The sequence below is a fragment of the Manis javanica genome, chromosome 14 (genome assembly GCF_040802235.1).
Source record: "Manis javanica isolate MJ-LG chromosome 14, MJ_LKY, whole genome shotgun sequence".
NCBI classification, from domain to species: Eukaryota; Metazoa; Chordata; class Mammalia; order Pholidota; family Manidae; genus Manis; species Manis javanica.
This window is the reverse complement of record NC_133169.1, coordinates 18006828-18025820: the sequence shown is the minus strand read 5'-3', so window position 1 is coordinate 18025820 and position 18993 is coordinate 18006828. Positions and strand designations below refer to the sequence as shown.

General features: G+C 36.0%; 1 protein-coding gene across 1 annotated transcript in view; it reads right to left on the bottom strand.

Moving 5' to 3' along the window:
* Positions 1–18993, bottom strand: part of USH2A (usherin) — a 721517-nt gene that overhangs the window by 202404 nt on the left and 500120 nt on the right. Inside the window, exons 44-46 of the mRNA XM_073222145.1 lie at positions 13870–14033; positions 3665–3874; positions 2138–2340 (exon numbers count right to left, since the gene is read on the bottom strand). Coding sequence (XP_073078246.1) covers positions 2138–2340; positions 3665–3874; positions 13870–14033 — 577 coding nt within the window. The remainder of the gene's footprint in view (positions 1–2137; positions 2341–3664; positions 3875–13869; positions 14034–18993) is intronic.

Sequence of the window (18993 nt, the reverse complement as noted above, 5' to 3'; positions counted from 1 at the left end):
GCTATATTGTATGACATGATGAAACACAAATATAAAGGTTTAGATATTTACATTTAAAAGACATAAAATTGAATAAAAAAATTGAAAATTTTGTTTTCCTTTTAAATAGTGTTATAGAAAAGAATTCATTAAAAAAAGTAGATACTTGGGTGCATTTATGTGCCTGCTTTAAAATCAATGGCTATTTTACAGAGTGGGTCAGCACAGAGAATCTTAATTCTAAAACATTAGGCAGCTCTATTAAGTACATATTTAAATGGAGACACTGAAATAATCTTTGTATGGTAATTCTGGACTATGAAGAGCTCCACAAAAATACAGTTATTATAAATAAGAACATCTTATTCCCTAATAAAAAAATTTAAATATTCGTTTCTAATTTTGGTCTTTTGTCTCCTGGTCTGGGTCTATGCCCCAAATCTGATCAAAATGCATCAGACCACTACTGACTGAAACCAGTAGGTATGAGTTAAAGCCTTTCATAGTAGAACATGCCTGAAACACATAAATGTCAACTCTTGTTCCATGATCAGAAAGTCAGAGATGCACCTGTGTTCCCAGCACCCAGTGATCTCACCTCCCAGTTGTATTTTGAGTCCTGATCAAGCAAATGAATGAATCATCTTTTGAGGGCTCAGCTTTCCCCACCGGGGCCCAAGAGGATAATGCGGCAACTCCTCCCTCATCTTCCTATGCTAATCTTGTTCATAAGCAGTTACATTTCTAATTATTTTCAATATGATTTATATTTTATAATTTGATCTATGATCTGTACACACAAATGAACTCACTCCAAGAACTAGGAACAGAAACATTGGTCCACACATTCCATTCTAAGATAATGCAGGTGAATTAATGGGAATCGTGTAGTGTAATGTAAAATAATTAATGTATCTTTCTTCTTAATCAAATATATTTTTGCTTCATTTTCTTAGGAAGCCAGGCCTGGTAGTTAAAGAGGCTATAGCCTTGGTTGCAGTCACATGATTATATATAATTCACCTTCAAATGTGGGGGAGAGCAGCATCTGGGAAAATGAAGGAGGCAGCCTTAATGAACAGAGCCAGTGAAAATTTCTGTGGTCAAGTAAAACATTAGAAAATTACTTATAAGTCTGTTCTGAAGTTTAGAAGTAGCATGGTTTATTTAAAAAATTACTAAATTGTAACCCATCTCTATAAACTTTGAACTTCTGAAATACTGTTTTCATCATTAATTTACACATACAGCCTCATTTTCTTTTATATCCTAGTGTGCTTTAACAAGATATCTAATTCCTTGAGGAAAAATTCCTTACTTAATATGCCTTAGTATAGTCTATTTATTTTTTCTATTTTTAAGGTCAATAGATCACAAGAGGTATATTAATGGGGCCTCAGATGGTCAATGTACTCTCCAAAATGTATGCTAAATTTTGTCATATCAAGTACATACATGTTTTTTTCTAGGGCAGGGTACACTGACTTCATCAGGTTCTCAAAGAGGCCCAAGGGTAAAAGCCTGTAAATACAATTGCCCTCATATAGATGAGGGGCATCAAACATTTGGTATATGATAAACACATAGATTTCTTTCATCTTCAGATAAAATGTTTTAATATATTTTTTGGTTGGCCATATATTCATTAACTTTTTGTCTTATTGCATTCAGAATCACAGAATATAGAGGTAGACAGAATGTTTTAAGTCATCTAGTCCATTGCCCTTACAAAAGAGACAACTGACACCAGGAGAGGTAACATAGTTTTCCTGAAGTTATTGAATTAGTAAAGAGCGAAAACAGAAGAGAAAGAATGTCTCCACCCTCATAGGCTCATTCTAATTTTGTCATCAATACAGAACCGGGAAAAAGGCAAACTGGTTGGTAAGACTTACTGCAAAATGCATTTGCTTCATGTTGCCGGTGAGGGGATCACCACCACTTTGTTCCATTTTACCATTATCTTCCCTCTAGAAACTCATGTGTTTGCTCCCAACAAACAGATTTAATCCTGATCCATTCCCTCCTTTTCTCTTCTCTTTCCCACCAAATAAATAATCTTCCAATGAATAATGGAAGTTATCCACTTAAAGACATAGCCCAACATGTTTTATATAACATACCCATAAGCTTAGTCCTCAAAAAACAATGTTCTAACCTGAATGTTATAGATTGTGAAGGGAGACAGATCTCTCAGAACCAAAGACTCAGGCACATTCGTTCCAGTCTTGTAGAGCTTATTATTTACATAGACAGAATATTTGGTGATGACACCATTTGGATCTGAAGGAGATGTCCAGATGACACGTACAGCTGTACTGTTGATGATGACAACCTCTGCAGGAAGCATGCCCTGAGGCTCTAGAATTAAAAGAAGAAACTGAATAAACTCCAGCTGTCTCTGAAAAAGCACTTGTTACACTAAATGCAGATTAGTATTTGGATTTAGCAAAATATTGGTTGCTTAGCTGCTTTTCTCTGATGAAGTTATCACAGTCTATAGTCCTCTGTAAATTGGTTTATTATACTCTCAGTTAGAAACCATAAACATTGGTGGTAAAATGTGTTTTAGACCACCAGCATTGTGCTAATCTTCAAAACTATGTGCCAGTGGGATATGATGACAAATTATTCACCCATCTGCACCGCGAACACATATCTATTCTTTTTCTCTTTCTTATCCCTCTGCTCCATACCTCCCAGGGGAGCAAAAAAAGAAAGAAAATTTGTTCCTTAAGCAAAAAATAAAACTCAAATACATCGAGGCTGGTGGAACGTGAAAAATCATTTGCTGTTACTAGCTTGTGACTCAAGGAATATGAAGCAATAATGCAATACTGTCATTATGTAAATGATTTGGAATGTTGATTACCATAGGTAATGATGAAATCCAACATTAGAAAAAAATCTTGCTTGGCGTTAAATTACACAATTATTCAAGCATGTCAGAAAGAACTGTGCAAGGACCTATTTTTATCATAAGAACCCATCTTAACTAGTTGAAAAATTGTCCTTGCGATCCATTCTATTTTATAAACAAAGGTGTCGACCTTTGGCACCACGAAGGGAAATGGCTTCCACACTTAGAGTGCTCTACTAATGACCTGGAACACTTGCTTGGAAGGTAATGATATTATAATGTTTATAATGAGACTTTATAAAGCCAAAAAGATTAGGAAGATCGTTCCAAACACATTTCAGATTCACAAGTTGCTTCCCTTGCTTCCTCCACCTTGCTAACTGCCTTAGAAATGAGTCACAGGCAATTTTTCTCAGGGGCTGAACTTCCACCTACCATTTCTGAGAGTGACTCAGGGAGGGCCGTCATTGTGCTCGGCTGTTGGTCTGCAAAGCATACTGCTTCTGTGAGCAAATCTTTAAAAAAATGTTTCTAAATGTCACCGTTTATTGATGTGAATTCAGCTCCAAACTAAGCATACTCTGAAAAGAACAGGAACAAACTGGGCTAATATCCCATTATTAGAGCCTGCGCTGCCGTCTCAATGAGACCACTTATTGATCTGCCACTTGATGACAGCGAGCATTTAAGCATTTTAGCCCCAACCCCCTTCCCTCCGACACCGGAAATTTTATAATGGAGGGATGACTGATCTCAACCTCAGCAAGAATCAATCGATTTCATTTGCATCTCTGAAGCCGAGTATCCCTTGAAATCTGGACTCACCCTCATCACAAGTGGTTGCCTGCAGTACTTCACTGTGGATGCTGTGGACTCCATTGAAGACAGAGAGAGAAATCCAATACTCTGTGTTTGCATTTAAGTGGCCAATGACATGAGAGTGTACATCTGGGAGGATTTTTAGAGATTCATTTGAGGTAGCAGAACTCCAAAAAAGTGTGTAATAGTCAACGTCACCTTGTAGGTCTTGGAAAGCTGTTAATGGTAAATGCAGGACACCGTAAATGTGGCTGATCTAAAAGGGTCTCAGGGGAAAAAGACAGAGAATAAACTATCATTAGCTATTCCAGAATGGGAAAAAGGAATGCTTATGGAACCTTTAGGGTGTGCTGGTTTTTATTTTTTTAACAAAGTTGATTTTCTTCCCCCATTCCATAATTGCATAGAGTCTGATGTTTATAGGAAATAACCGTTTTAATTTCCTTTAAATACTTTAATTTTGCTACTTACAATTATTCAACGAATCTTCAAAATCTTGATGTAGCACTTATGAAAGGAAACGAAGAGTGAAATAAAAACATACCATACATGGAACAATGTCTCTTCATAAGTAACATAGTCCAAGAAAGAAGTCTATGCTAATACAGATAAGGACATTTTCCTTCCACAGATCCTAAAGCGTAAGGCATTTTTAACTAGCTAACAAAATTTGCTAATGATATACCTAGAACAACGTTTAGGCAGATATCCTGTTAATGTTGCCTAGCAATCTAGCATGCTCTCCTAAGGATTCATTCAGTAGATTCTAGGATGATATTTGAATTTTTCCCAAGGCTCTCAGCCTTTTCTTCTAGTGTGCTGTGTCTCTGACATAGACAAGCTCATAAAGGATGCCAAAATCAACAACTGTCTCACAAATATAACTCATCAATTCCCAGACTCTCATCCTTTCAAAAGTCAATCTATTCTTTTCTTTTTCCTCTTCCACCCAGTTTCTCCATTTTTGTCCTAAATTCTGCTTCTCATTATCTTCCTACAATGATGTTTTAAAAAGAAGACATACAACGTCCCTATTTTCTCGGGTAGGAGGTAGTGCACTACCCTAGTTGCACTAATATTGTTTCTAGAGACCTTATGCAGGAACCATCACCTTGGTTTGGGTTAATGTTGGTGGGTGAAATGTTCATTTACAACCTCTTGAAATTGTACATAAAAGTATGTGTCAAAACAGGCCAGCAGCACTAGTCGAGGATTGGGAAGAAAAGGTGGCATTTCCCTTTATAATTATTGCAGTATACAGTGTCTCTAATATGTGAGATTCTAGCATATGGCCATGTAGTGGAATATGGTTTTGGGAATTGTATGACTTTCTTTTAAGGATCCCTTAATATGAAATTAAGATCTTGGGGTTTTTTGCATAAAAACTGAATCCTGTTTTTTTTATTTTTGTTTGTTTTTTTGTTTCCTAAGCACACTATTTCTAGTAATAGTTTAAAGGATTTGATATGCCAGTATAGTTGAAAGCATTTATAGTAAGTGATTTTTAACAACTAATTTGGAAAACCCTGGGGATTGAGATGTTTCTTTTCTCTGATGTCACAAAATGTAAGCACCTTGAATAACAAGGTCAATAGTATCCACTGGTGGGAGCTGGTTATTCTTGTCCTTAAGTGTTTTCCCACATTTTTTAGTCAGGTACAGCAAAGCCACTGGTTCTGTAAGAGCAAAAATTCCTCCTGTCACTAGGCCTATTTTCTATTGGCTAATAGAAGTATCACTCATTAATTTCTGTCAGCTGAGATGTAATAGAAATTGTACTAGATTTGAAGTACATGTATTTTAGCTTGTTAAGTGAGTGGTCTGGTTAGAAATTCAAGCCCTAAAGATATAATATCAATGAAGTGCTTCTAAACATTACTTACAAATGTAAATAGATTTTATCTGGGTTCTTAAATGTGCCTTGTGTCTAACAAGTTCCAATTAATGTACTTCTGTATACACACTGAAAATATTGGAACTAGCATCTTAAATTCAAGATAAGCAAAGAATATATGTCTATGTATGGATGAAATTCCTTTAAATGCCCATTCTTAGCTATATATCATACACCACCCCTCTGAAACAGAACAGGGTCCATGGTCCCAAAGAAGAAGGAAAAGGTGGTAATTCAGTTGCATTGATGGTGTCTTACTCCATGATATAGAAACAGGCTGCAAGTAACCAGAAACCCTGTCAACAAGTACTGGATTTCTGCACTGTCCTGCCCCTCATCAACATCTGCTTGAACATTTGTCTTTCTTCATTCATTTAGAGATCACACTGCAGAGCCCAAACACAGAAGAATAGTAGGAACACATCATATCTCCATATTCCTAGTCATCTTATGAGAGGTTCTTCCTGACACAGCGATCTAAGATAGAGGCTACATCCTCAGTTCAACAGGCCAGCATGAACTTAAAGGCTGTGACCTTGACTTAACCTCTGGGAGAAGAATGCTGTTGGAATTGAAATAGCGGGTATAAGGAGTCAAGTACATTTCACCTTCCTTGTGTATTGGTATAAGCTGGGCCTGAATATATTTCTTTTTTTTAAAAAAAGAGGAAAACGTAAGTTAGAAAACTTCAGAGTTGAAGGGAAACATTATCTAAGACTTTTCAAAGGCAGAATTTTTTTAGTATATTATTCTATGAGAATGAAATGGAAGTTTTATAAAATATTTGCATGGTGTTCTTAAAAACCAAAAGGGACATGCCTTTGTGAAAAAGGTGCCTGTAATCAGGAAAAACAGACATGAAGACAGAGATGCTCAATGATCTCACTTGAACAAGAAAAGAAAGGAAACAAATAAACAAACAAACAAAAGCAGGGACAGAATTAAACTACACTGCAAGTAGAAAAGAGCAGGGTTGAAAATGCACAATAGGAAAGAATAAAGAGGGAAGTGACTAAGAAGAAATGAGTGAAAGTCCAGATAATATATCAAGAAGAGAATGAAGTTATCTAATTTGAAAATTAAATGCAATAAATAATCATGGATATAAAATACCCTATGAAACCTTGCCTGAAATGAAGATGATTTATATCTTTTATATCTATTAATTGAATAAATACACAATGACATTATATCCAAATTCAGACATATCATGGAATATTATGACATTTCAGAGATAAACTAAAAATTTAAAGATCATTTCAATGGAGAAAAAAATAAGGCATGTTTTGGACTTCTCATACGGAAAGTAAAATATTGGAGGTCAATGGAACAATTTCATCAATTTCTGAGGGAAAAGATTTTGATTAAGAATTTTACACACATCTAAGTAATTGTGTGCAAATACAATGAAAAGACTATCTTCTATGTGTAAAAACTAAGAGACTGTTAGGCAAAAATTAAGAGATTATATAACGAATTTATTTAATTTATTTAACGTCAATGATAAAATTTTTCCAATAATGCTATCAAGAAGACAAAAAGGTGAATCAAGATCCAGAACTCAGGACTGAAAAAGTTTAAGAACACTAAGAAAGGACTGGTGGTTACCATGGGGGAGGGGCTGGAGTGGGTGGACAGGGAGGTTGAAGGGTATAAAGGGGCACAAAAGTTCTCAATCATAATGTAGGTTGGTCACAGGGATGGTAGGACAGCATGGAGAATATAGCCAATGATTCTGTAACATCTTCCCATGTTGACAGTAACTGCACTAGTTGGGGTAAGGACTTAATAATGCGGGTAACTGTTGAACCATTGTGTTGTGTGCTTGAAACCAATATGATTGTATATCAATGACAGGTCAGTTAAAAAGAATTGATGATGAATGTTGAAATTATTTAGAGAAAATAATTATATAAATAATTATAATTTATAAACCAAGCATTGAAAATGGCAGGTGAGAAAGTCACAGAAAGGAATAGCACACTAAATTATTCATCATATATGAAATAGAAGATCATGGAAAAACAGAGAAGGGTGTTGCTAACCACTAATATAATTAATAAAATAAATAGCCGGTTAACTTTTACAATCACAGAGGATAAAAGTTACAGCAAGGAATATTAGTACCAACAGCTATATTTTTCCCTTCTTATCAAATAGTCTGCATCTCCTGCATCTGGGTGAGGTCATGTGACTGGTTTGTTCCATTTTGGGGCTGAGGCCTCAAGAAGCAATTGGCTGTCTCTGTCTCTACTGTTCCCAGCTAGAAAAGGACTTTCAGCCCTAAGAAATGGTGAATCCACTAGGTGGAAGAAACCAAGGTCCTTCAAAGACCCTGGGAGTTTAGACAAGGATAAGGAAAAGTTGCAGATACATCTCAGATTTACGGTTTTGGTTTCTATGCGAAACCCACGAAACAAGGTAGAAAATATAGGAGTGATGAGGGGGTGGATTTAGAATTGTTTCACTGGAGACCTCTTGCATTTGATGTGTTTCTGTAGCAGCCAGGTGGACTTAGAAGTAAAAGTGTGAAAATTGTACAATTTGGAGTTAAAAATAGGACTATTAGCTTGTGTTTGAAGCAAGAGGAAGGAATGAGGATTTTCTGTGAGACTGTGTTAAATATGTATACAGTGGGAAATATTTTCTCACAAATTCTACATGCAACCCACATTTTATAGACCACGTAAATTTATCTGAGTAGGTACTGCTCTAAGTGTAGCATGCCAGGTCAACCTCAGTTAGTTGAAGAAGAGGGTTATCACCTCTCGACACAATTTTTGCTATTAAATGCTGTTCTTGGTGGGCATCTCTGTGTATTGGTCAGATATGTGGTCTTAGCTTATCAAATTCTAAAATATAGAACAGGCCCCTCTCCTTTGTAATGGATTCCCAGTAATTTAAAAAGTTGTTGGAGGGGCTAGTTGAAAGTCCTCATGCAAGAACAGTTAGATTATGCTCCTTACATGTTGTTGGATTATTTTAGGGATTTTTATCAATATCAGTTATGCCGTCTAGATCTTTAGCCAATTATATTATTCTCTAGATTTTAGCATCTTGATCAAGAGTCAGAAACTATGGCCCATGAGCAAAATCTAGCCCTCAGGCCAAACTGGCCTGCCTCCTGTTTTAATACAATCTGCAAACTAAGAATGTTTGGGAAAAAAATAAAAAGAGAGTAGTATTTTGTGACACATGAAAATCAAATCTCAGTATCGATAATAAATTTTTATTGGAACACAGCCATGCTTGTTTAAGTATCAACTATCGCTGTTTTCACACTACAAGGGCAAAGTTGAGTAGTTGAGACAGAAGCTGTACATAGTCTGCAAAGTCTAAAATACTTACTATCCGGCACTTTATAAAAACGTTTGTGGCCCCAATCTAGAGCAGTAACAGTAAACCTTTGCACTCAGTAGGTCTCCTAACTGATTTACCTGGGATTTAATTCTTCAGTCATATCTCATTAGCAGGCTCATTGGAAGGAAATTTTGTTTAAATGTAAAAACCTAGAAGGATACTATGAATGATAGAAATGTCTATCTTATTCATAGATTCTTCAATTAGGGTCCAATTTTCCAAGTTTTGGGGTGCAAAGCTCTATGTCATTGGCTAAGTACTTCTTGGAAAATTTGTGCTTGTCAAAACTACTTCTTGAGAAAATGCTTTACTCTGCCAGCGGGTAAAGCTGCTCACACGAAGTCATGGGAAGATGCTCCTGAGCAATGATCTAAGCAAGCTCTTTATTTTTCCAACAAAATGTGTCATGGCTTCTCGCTCAGTTATGGATCAGTTAGGAAAAAAAAATAACTGCATTTTGGATCCCCTCCTCCACCCCCAGCTACTTCAGTCTCTCATTGAGTTCCAGCTCCTATCAATAGCCTGCTAGAGATAATTGTACTTAAAGGAAATTGTATATGTGTTAATTATTCATCATTCTATATTTGGCAATGAAAGCAGATTAATTTCTGCTCTTTAGGTGAACTGATATGGTAAACAGGGACTAAGTTAGTTAGCTAATAAGTTGCTATAACCAAAAAGTCCCCAAAATAAAGTGACTTAAATGAAACATGTTGATTTATATCTCAGATGATAGTGCCAGAGTGAGGGAATCAGATTGTGCTCCATGTGGTCATTCAAGAACAGATTCTTTCTTTTATGAGGTTTTCAGTCTCTTAGGGTGCTGACCGTGACTACAGAGTCAAAATTGAGAAACCATCTTGTCCACATTCAAGCCCAGAGAAAGGGTGAAGTGGGAACAGAGACACATATACCCAGTTTTTTGTGGCTATAACCTAAAAAGACAAACATTGTTTCTATTGGCACAGACACAGTGACATGGCCACAGTTACCTCCAAGGCTGGTAAATGTCACCTCTAGATTGGAGTACATGGGAGAGGGGAACCATCGAGAAATTATTTAGGTGGGAGTGAGAAGACAGCATTGGACTGGGACATTAGGCGACAATAACTTCAAGAGGACCAGTCAGCAGACCGCAAGTTAGAAGTTCAGATCATAAGTGAGTGGGAGGGAAGCTAGTATAAAAGGCAAATACAACTATTTGCTTTGAGAACTGGGGTGATGGGAAGGACAGAAGGGAAGAGTGGGCCAAAAACAACAGGTGCTTTTTAAGAAGAGGTGAGATTTGGAATTATTTCTATGTATTGCCACCTGAACAAGGTAAATTCAGACAAAGTCAGAAGTTCTAGCTACAAAATCTGGTGTTTTCTGATTCAGAGATCAGGATGATGCAGATGCTTTTTGTATGGATTTAAACTTACTCTCCTAATGGTGACACCTTCACACTTGATGAATTTTCCAGAGAGTTCCCTGAGGTACTAGAGTGCAAGAGTTATGTCACTCATCTTTGTATTCCCAGTGCCCAGGACAAAAAAAGTCAAAGATAAATGTTTGTGGAAGAGAGAAAAAGGAAAGAGAGAGAGGAAGGTAGAAGAAAAGAAGAGAAAGAGGGAAGATAGAAGAGAAGGAGGAAGGAAAGAGACAGACAAGGAGGATTACACGAGAGGCCAGCATCTGAAAGTTGGGGGTGAGCTCCTGACAGATGGCAGCATTTGGAGGATGCTTCACTTCCTTTCTTTCAACATCTTCCTCCTTCCCTACCTCCAGTGTTTTCTCTCTCTGTTCTGGCCTTCAATGACCTCATTAGTGAGGCCACCTCAGAGGAGGGGTTGTCTTTCCACTACATTCTTTTATGGGCATTTGTTAATTTCACTGTTGATTTCAGAGTGAGTGGTCAGAAAGGGAAGGATCTTAATGAATCAGTCTTGACAAGCTGCTAATAAACGTTAAGGCTAAATGCATGAGAAATAGCCACAATACTCATGCCTGAACTCTAAGTTGAGTTTGGGAAGAGCTACTTACTAGATATAATTTTGGGTAAGTTACCAGGGCACCAGTTTCTATCTCAGAAGGCTTTTCTAAGAATTGTATACATAATTTAAGTGAAGGTGTTTTTGTATCTCTTCTTATAAAAATGTGATTTTTTTTCTACTAAATATAATTTACCTTCATGGTATTTCATTAAGGCTGTAATCTTTTCTTTTAGTATCTAAAGCAGGGATAAGAACCTCGTATTAGGGACCAGGTAGTTGGGAGGGTGTCACCTGTCTAATGGGGAAGCCACAACTCAGGGTCTGCTGATACTTTCATTCTAGTGCTTTGGGAACAGTTTCACCCAATCATATGATTTTTCAAATCAGTCAAATATCATTATCTTTATGTGAAATCTTCTGATTGTTAAATGGTGGCAAAAACATCATTTTTTTTTTCAAATTCTGCAAGTAAAACAATGCCTGGAGCATGAGGGAGGTAAATAGGGCCCATATGCTACCAGTCGGCATCATTTGCCCTAAAAATGAATTGGAGAAATGCAGGATGCTCATACCTTAGCTGACATCACACAGTGACGAAAAATTTTTGAACAAGTGCTTCTAAAATTTTCAACGACTTATCTCTATTAATCTGTGATTGGTAAAAACTTACCAGAAATATTTCGCTACCAAAATGGTATGTAGGCATGCGGCATGTCATAGGTAAGAAAAAATATGATTTAAAAAATACATTTTATGGTTTTCTGAAAGGCAACTGTTAATAAGTAAATATTTATAAATGTATCCATATGACCTTCAACCCATAGGTTTGTACACTTTAGCATATTAGACAATGGGCCAATTTTATCCTACCAATCAAGAAAACAATTTAAATTAAAATCACCCAGAATAGGTGGCTCTTTCACAGAGAAGCTACTAGTTAATTTACTTAGGATAGCAGGTTGCACGAAGGAAGAAAATGATAATGCAACAAGCTTTCACAGAGCTGACCCTCTTCTGAGAGTTAACCTTTGTGCTCACAAATAGTTATCAGAAAAATTTCTTAAGGTATGAATGGAAATAACAGCAGATTGCATTACCTACATCCCGAAGGTCAGAGGTTCAGATTACCAAAGTAATGAAACTTCAGTGAGCTGCTTCAGATCTATTAGGTTTGTCAGTTTTTATAAGCATGCTTACTTCAGGCATGCAATTATAACATAAAGGACCTATATTGGTGAAAATTCAGCAGCCAGATCTTAACAGCAGTATTCAAATGTCAGATGAGGGGGAGGGCATCCACCTTCGTGAACAGGCTTTTAAGATGAATCAAGTGGTAAAAGTAAAATAGAGAGGAAGGGAGAGATGTGTGAAAATATACATTAAAAAATCCATCTCCAGATAAAAACTTTGTATTTTTCCAGATGTGTCTCAGAGGGTAATCATAAGCATCAATTAACTTATATTCTTTCATTTAAATGGTTTAAGAGATTCCCCGCAGAGTTGACAGAGATCATTAGAAACCTGCAACCTTATAAAAACCCCGGAGTGATAGTCTTTTGTAAAAATGGGTTATTTAGTGGCAACGTAGGTTAACATAACTAGTACTGATTTTAATTTACTACTGATGTCACCAATATTGGTTTTAATTCACAACTGATGTAACTGCATTGGGGCAAATTCACTCAAATGTTCTAAATGAAATAAGCATTTCTTAGTCTGTAACAAAACTCAAAGCCTGGATCAAAATCACATGGCTACTATTGCCCAACCAGGAATAACTTTACATCCTTTTCATAGAAATGGATGATTACCTAGTAGAGTTTTTTTCATAAAACAAATATTTTAATTTGGTTTTTCCAAAATCAGATATTTCTTAATATTTGGTAATATTCTAGAAAGTTTTAATTAAACTGTTTGCCACATCTCAAGTGATACTTACAAAGGATGATTACAGAACATATTTCTGTGATAGACTGTGTTGAATTTTCTTCTGACTATAATAATGGATCATTACTAATTAACAGATCAGCTGTGAAATGCTACTTTATTGACCTGAAAATTTCAACTAGATCTGAAATTTCAGTTCTTGTGGTTTATAAAAAAGTTGCAGGCACAGATTAGAAACATCTGTGAGCTCTTCTGCCTATGAAGAAGTGCCAGGCTATGGTGCCAGGCTAAGCCCCTGCATTAGTGAAGGAAGTCCAGTGGTTATTTCCCTGTATTAAGTTGGAATTCTGTCTATAACCAGTGCTGAAAGTGATTCACTTGGAAAAACCCATTGTATTACTGCAAACCTAGTAAATGGTTCTTATTAATAAGTGATGAGTTATGAGTTGAGTTAGCAGGGCAGAGCTCTCTGCAGGCAACTGCACAACATTAAGTTGTATACAATTATTACATGGTCATTTCTATCACAACTGGCTGGTGTGACAGTGTCTTGCCTGAGGGTTTCAGCCCCAAGCAAGTTCACCATTGATTCAGTGAGACCAAGGAATGACATGGAACATTTTCGGGGCACAAGGGTTTATACCTGGCTTTATTCTCCAAAAACAGGTTGAACACTAGAACCACATCTGTATCCAGCAGTCTTCAGGTCCATTCCACCACATTGCCTCCACCCTGAGCACTGGGCAGAGCTCTTTATATAGTGGCTCAGTCAATAACAGCTCATTGCCTAGGGTATGCAAGCAATAGCCTAACAGTAGGCCAGTTACACCATCAAGTAGTTGAGGGTCAGGTGAGGATCCTGGCCATAGGAACTTTCATTTTCCCCACAGACAGAAACTATATTCCCAGTCCAAACGGAATGGAAGAAGGGAGAGGAGGCCCGGGAAGGATGGAGAAGTAGGAGAGATAGTCTGCCTCTGAAGAACAATAGAACAGGGGTCTCTGCTTTTTGTTGTTTCATTTTTAATGCACCCACATTAACTTCATTTTAGTACTAACAGGGTAAGGGGAAATAAAGACCTGAGAAGCTTACTTACTTGGTTTCACCCATCTCACGTCTATGGCCGTGTGGTTAAGGACAATGGCAGTGAAATTGGCTCCTCTCTCTGGAAGACCAGCTAAAGTTGTCACAGTCGCTCCTCGGCTGGGTGTAAAACCCACACTGTTGTGTACAAGGACCTTATACTCATATGTTGTAAACCTAAAAGGTTGTTTTTTAAAAAGTCATATATAAGTTCCTTTTACAGAAAACAAAATACATAACTTCTTTTTTCCTCACCAAACACCATATTTCTTTTTTTCCCCACAAAATACTCTTGAACCTTAGCCAGGGTATCAGGGAAATATTTATTGGGACCACTAAACAAATACCACTATTTAAAACAAATGTGGTTTATCATTTTCTCATTCTTACTGTTTTCAGAAATGGTGAGGATTACAGCTCAATTCAAGATGCAATTACAAATCTGGCCATCTGCCAGCCTTCTATCTGAATTTGATCCAGAGAGGTTTATGCTCTTCTTTTGGGAAACTCATCCATTTTCAAATATCAGAATCCTTCATCACTGTTTTCTTCCTATACCTACACTTCTTTCCCATAATCTCATTGGCAGACAGATAAACTGTGACTAAAGTGTACAACATTTTCCTGCTGTGAGTTTCGCTACAGGGGGCTGTATTTTGCCATCTTGTGAATATATTTACTTGAGTCAATATGGTGCAAACTGAATATTGCTTTGTAGGACAAAACTGGACATGGTGAAGTGATATTATGAAAACTTCCCAGGTCATATATTAAATCCATGATAGAGTAAAGTTGGGCAGAAGAGTATCAGGCTTTGCTTGGTTCAAAACTGCCCAGTTAGAAAAATGCTATTTATAGACACAGTCAGACTTTGACTAGGCAATAGCTTAAACACATTGCATAACTCATGACCAATGCCCAGGGTGAACACTGGCCTCAGATCATCATTATCTTACTTGGGGTTCATAGCTCACTCAGGTTACCTCGCATCCAATTCAGGACCTGTGGAATTGTCTCAATAAGTTCAGTTTTTTAATCATGACGACAAGGGAGGCAGCCATTTGCAGGATTGTGCTAAATAATTTGACCAGACCTGTGTCAGGATTCTGAACATCTTGCTGTCACCTATGCAGAAGTCTGCCTGGCTCACCTTGTTTCTCACTCATGCCCAGAAATATTTTTGCAGGTCACTGCCTCAGCCCCCTTAGGGAAGCTGATCTGCTGTCATAGCTCTAGGTAAGGACTTAGTGATTTCTCTGAGGTTATTTACCTATTTTCCCCAAATAAATATCACATCTAAATACCCCTGTTTTACCACCTCTCTTGGTGACTTTCTTTTCTTTCTTTCTTTGTCTTGCTTTGTTGCATTGTGTCCCTCAGACAGATGTGTTTAAGTCCTAACCCCTGGAAGCTGTGAATGTGGCCTTATCTGAAAGTAGGGCCTGTGCAGACATCATCATATTAGATGAGGTCATGATGGATTTGGGAGAGTCCTGAATCCAATGAACCGAAGTCTTTATACAAGAAAGGAAAGTTTGTTTAAAGCAGCCCTCGTAAACTAATAATGTATGCTTTTTTTAGTCTAATAGTCTACATGACCAAGACAACTGAAAGGTAAAAATAGTGTTTACTGAATACTTAATATGTGCCAGGAACTTTTTATGTTTATTAGCTCATTTGTTTTCACAATTACCCTATAAGGTGCTACTATAATTCCTATTTTGAAAATGAGGAAAATAAGGCTCAAAAAGTTAAACAGCTTGTCCCAGTCATCAATCTAGTAAATGGGAGAGTGCAGACTCAAGCCTGGAAGAATCTGATTCCAGAGCCAGCTGTTTTAACCATGATATTACACTGCCAAAATATAATGATGGTAATGATCAGAGTAATAATAACAATCATAATGATAATCTTATTTGTCCATGTGTGAAGTATCACTGGGCTTGACCTTTGAGTTATTGTTCTAGCAGGGGGATGGATTTTTGCTTATACATCCAGTTTCACCAAATTTTCTTTGTGACTCCTAGGATGGATTTGAAGGATGGTGAGTCAGGGTTACGGGTGACAAGTCTGTGACAGTGCAATGAAACAAAGATAATGGCTCACATGGGAATTGAAGCAGCAACCTTGCCTTCATTAGCTCTTTCTTTGGGTAAAATACTTTTAATTCTGCTTTACTTCATAAAATGACTTAAAAGAAATTTAGCTAATGTCTGGATGTCTAATCTCATCTACAATATTTAATGTTTCTTCTACATATCTATGCTATTATACATTTAGCAATCTTGATGGCTCTAAAGTGATACTATTTTGTGGTTCTTTTCTACAAATGGAATTAACATTAGGTGGCAGTAAAATGGTGAACTGTAATTAAATTCTGTAGGGCGTTAGTTCTTATGATGATACTTTAAGCTATTTTATCATAATTCAGGTATGGTGAACTATATGATTTATGCCTGTATAGAAGAAATAAAGATATATGTAGCTGGAATGCCTGCTTTCAAAGTAATATTCAAGTTTCGGAATGAGACATGGCTTTAGAGTTATTTGCTGCATTTTACAGATAAGAAAACTTGAGACCCTGTAAAGTGAAGTGATTTTGCCTAAAATTGTTAACAGCTAGTTATGATGACAAAGTGCACTTCTCTAGTTTCTTCATTTCCAATATCAAATTCTTTCCACTATTCGTTATTTTATTTAATTGAGAAATCTGTAGGCATTTACCTTGATGGTATGCATTTTTTTTGCATTTTCTTTAATTTTCATGGTTAAGTTAAATTTTAAAGAAATAAGATCTTGAATTCCCTTAAATGGAATGCTTAACACTTTTTTGTTCATCTGAAACCTAATCTTTATGTTAGTAGGTATAAATGCCTATGCCTATATGTGTTGGTTTATATTTCAGCACCTCATGTCAGAAAAGAGTTTATTAGTGTGTTTAAAGTACTTTTTTCATTCACTCTAGGCATATTGTTTTTTACATAGATTTATATGTTAATTATAGATATCAAATAGGACATTCCATATAATTAATAATGAAAGGATGCTTTTTAAGAGAAAAATGTTAGATCAATCCACATTATATAGTCATGTAAAACTCATGTATATCAATCTCATGCCTAAATACTAATTGTATTCCCTAAGTATGTTTTGAAATATGTACCATTTCAAACCCTGTAGGAAACAATTTTTGAAATATGCAAAGTGAATGTACACTTATACTGAGTCTATACTGTAGCCAGTAAAACCAATTGAAGGTCAATTTAGGAACACTGGGCTACTAAGATAGTTAGTCTCTCAATGATTAACATGTTTGAGATCTTATCCTCAAACTCCTCCATTTACCAACACATAGATAATGGACCACCTGTTGTATTATAGACATGACTATGATTATTTTTCCTTGTAAAAGATAATATATGTTAAAATATTTTTCATGGAATAATATTCAAGGTTCAGTTGTTATTATTCAAGTGAATTAGAAAACTAGATTCTGTTTAGGTGATGGAGTTTTTAATCTGTTCACTCAGTAGATAATTTTATAAGTAAAGAAATGGATATTTCATCATTACTAAAGCATTCAGTTTCATAACTTTTAGGTCACATATAATTTGGTAGTTTAGTGACAAAAAATCTACCTGTCCAACAGAAAAATGGTCCCTTTGGAAATTTAGATTTTTACATTGCTTTCTCTGTTTGATACACCATAACTCCATTCATTAATTTATTCATTCATTCAAAAATACTTATTGAACACTAAGAACATTCTAGATGATAACATAACGGATGTTATATTTGTCCTACTGGAGTATATGCATTTTTACAGAATTATGTTTTTAAATGAGAACCTGTAAAATATTAAAACTTTTTCTTTTAAAGTGCACCAGATAGAGCACATAATTTAATCTTATCTAATCAGGAAATCTTCACAGAGGAGGCAGTTTGGCTAGTTATTAATGACAAGTGTTATTTTGTCTAGTGAAGACATATGTCCAGTGGGAAACATCATTCCAGAGTGAAATGTGAAGACTTGTATCTTGAAAGAGTCTGATGTGACTGTGGAGCTGGTACAATTCCTCAGTGGAGCCACAGACTGCCACAGGATATTTTCATCAGAATTAAAAATGTGTCAACTTTATTGATGTCCTAAAAGAATTCATGTGTCAATATTGTCACCAATATAAATCATGCTTCTGAAAAATAAAGGCTATTCAGGTGCTTCTCCCACTAACTCGTCTTCATATCTGCCACAACCCAACATACGCTTGAGTTACAACAGCATATAAGCAAGGATTTGAGAAACCTGTTACAGCACAATGTTCCTTACACCTTCCAATCCTTTGTGGGAATGACTAAAGAGCAAACAAATAAATACACAACAATGTTTCTACTGCTCAAAGCTGCAGTTGTTTCAATTTTCCATTGATGGTACCTACCTGTTCTTGATATCACTTGTTTGCTGTTACACCACTAAAAATGCTGATGATTGATGCTTTTGAAATTGAAGTGTAATGTTTCCCACCCTTGAAAGTTATTATAACATGATGCCTTTGTATTATGAGTACAATTTGTAGCTTTTTACAGAATTATGTAAAATTCTGTTGTATTCATGAAGCTACCTATGGTTAACACTATCAGAATGTTACACCTAAAATAATTTTTCTTTAATTTCCCTGTTCAACATCATCAACATTAGGGAAAAAAAAATGCAAAGAAACTAGGTGTTTTTTTTGAAAAAAAATTAGGAAAAAATATCTATGATAAAATGCATCCTTCCACATTTACAGACTCATTTTTCATGAGATAGGTTTCACATTCTGAGACAGAAAAGGAGAACCGGACATAAATTAAGAGCAATGAAAAAAAATCCCAGTAGAGAAAAGCACTGTAACTCTACTAATTTAAATGTGAAATAGACACTTTTGTTCATTTTGGATTAAGTGCATTGTTATGAAATGGTGCACTATTGTTGAAGGAAGTTGGCTTTCATTCCTAGACTCAATTCTTATTCATATTTTTATATTAAGAAAGAAAGTAAAAGATGGGATCTACTTCATATTGTTGGTCATGGGAGAAAGGCCATCCTCCTACCCAACCTCTGTATGTACAGAGCTAACTTTTAAATTAATATCTACAA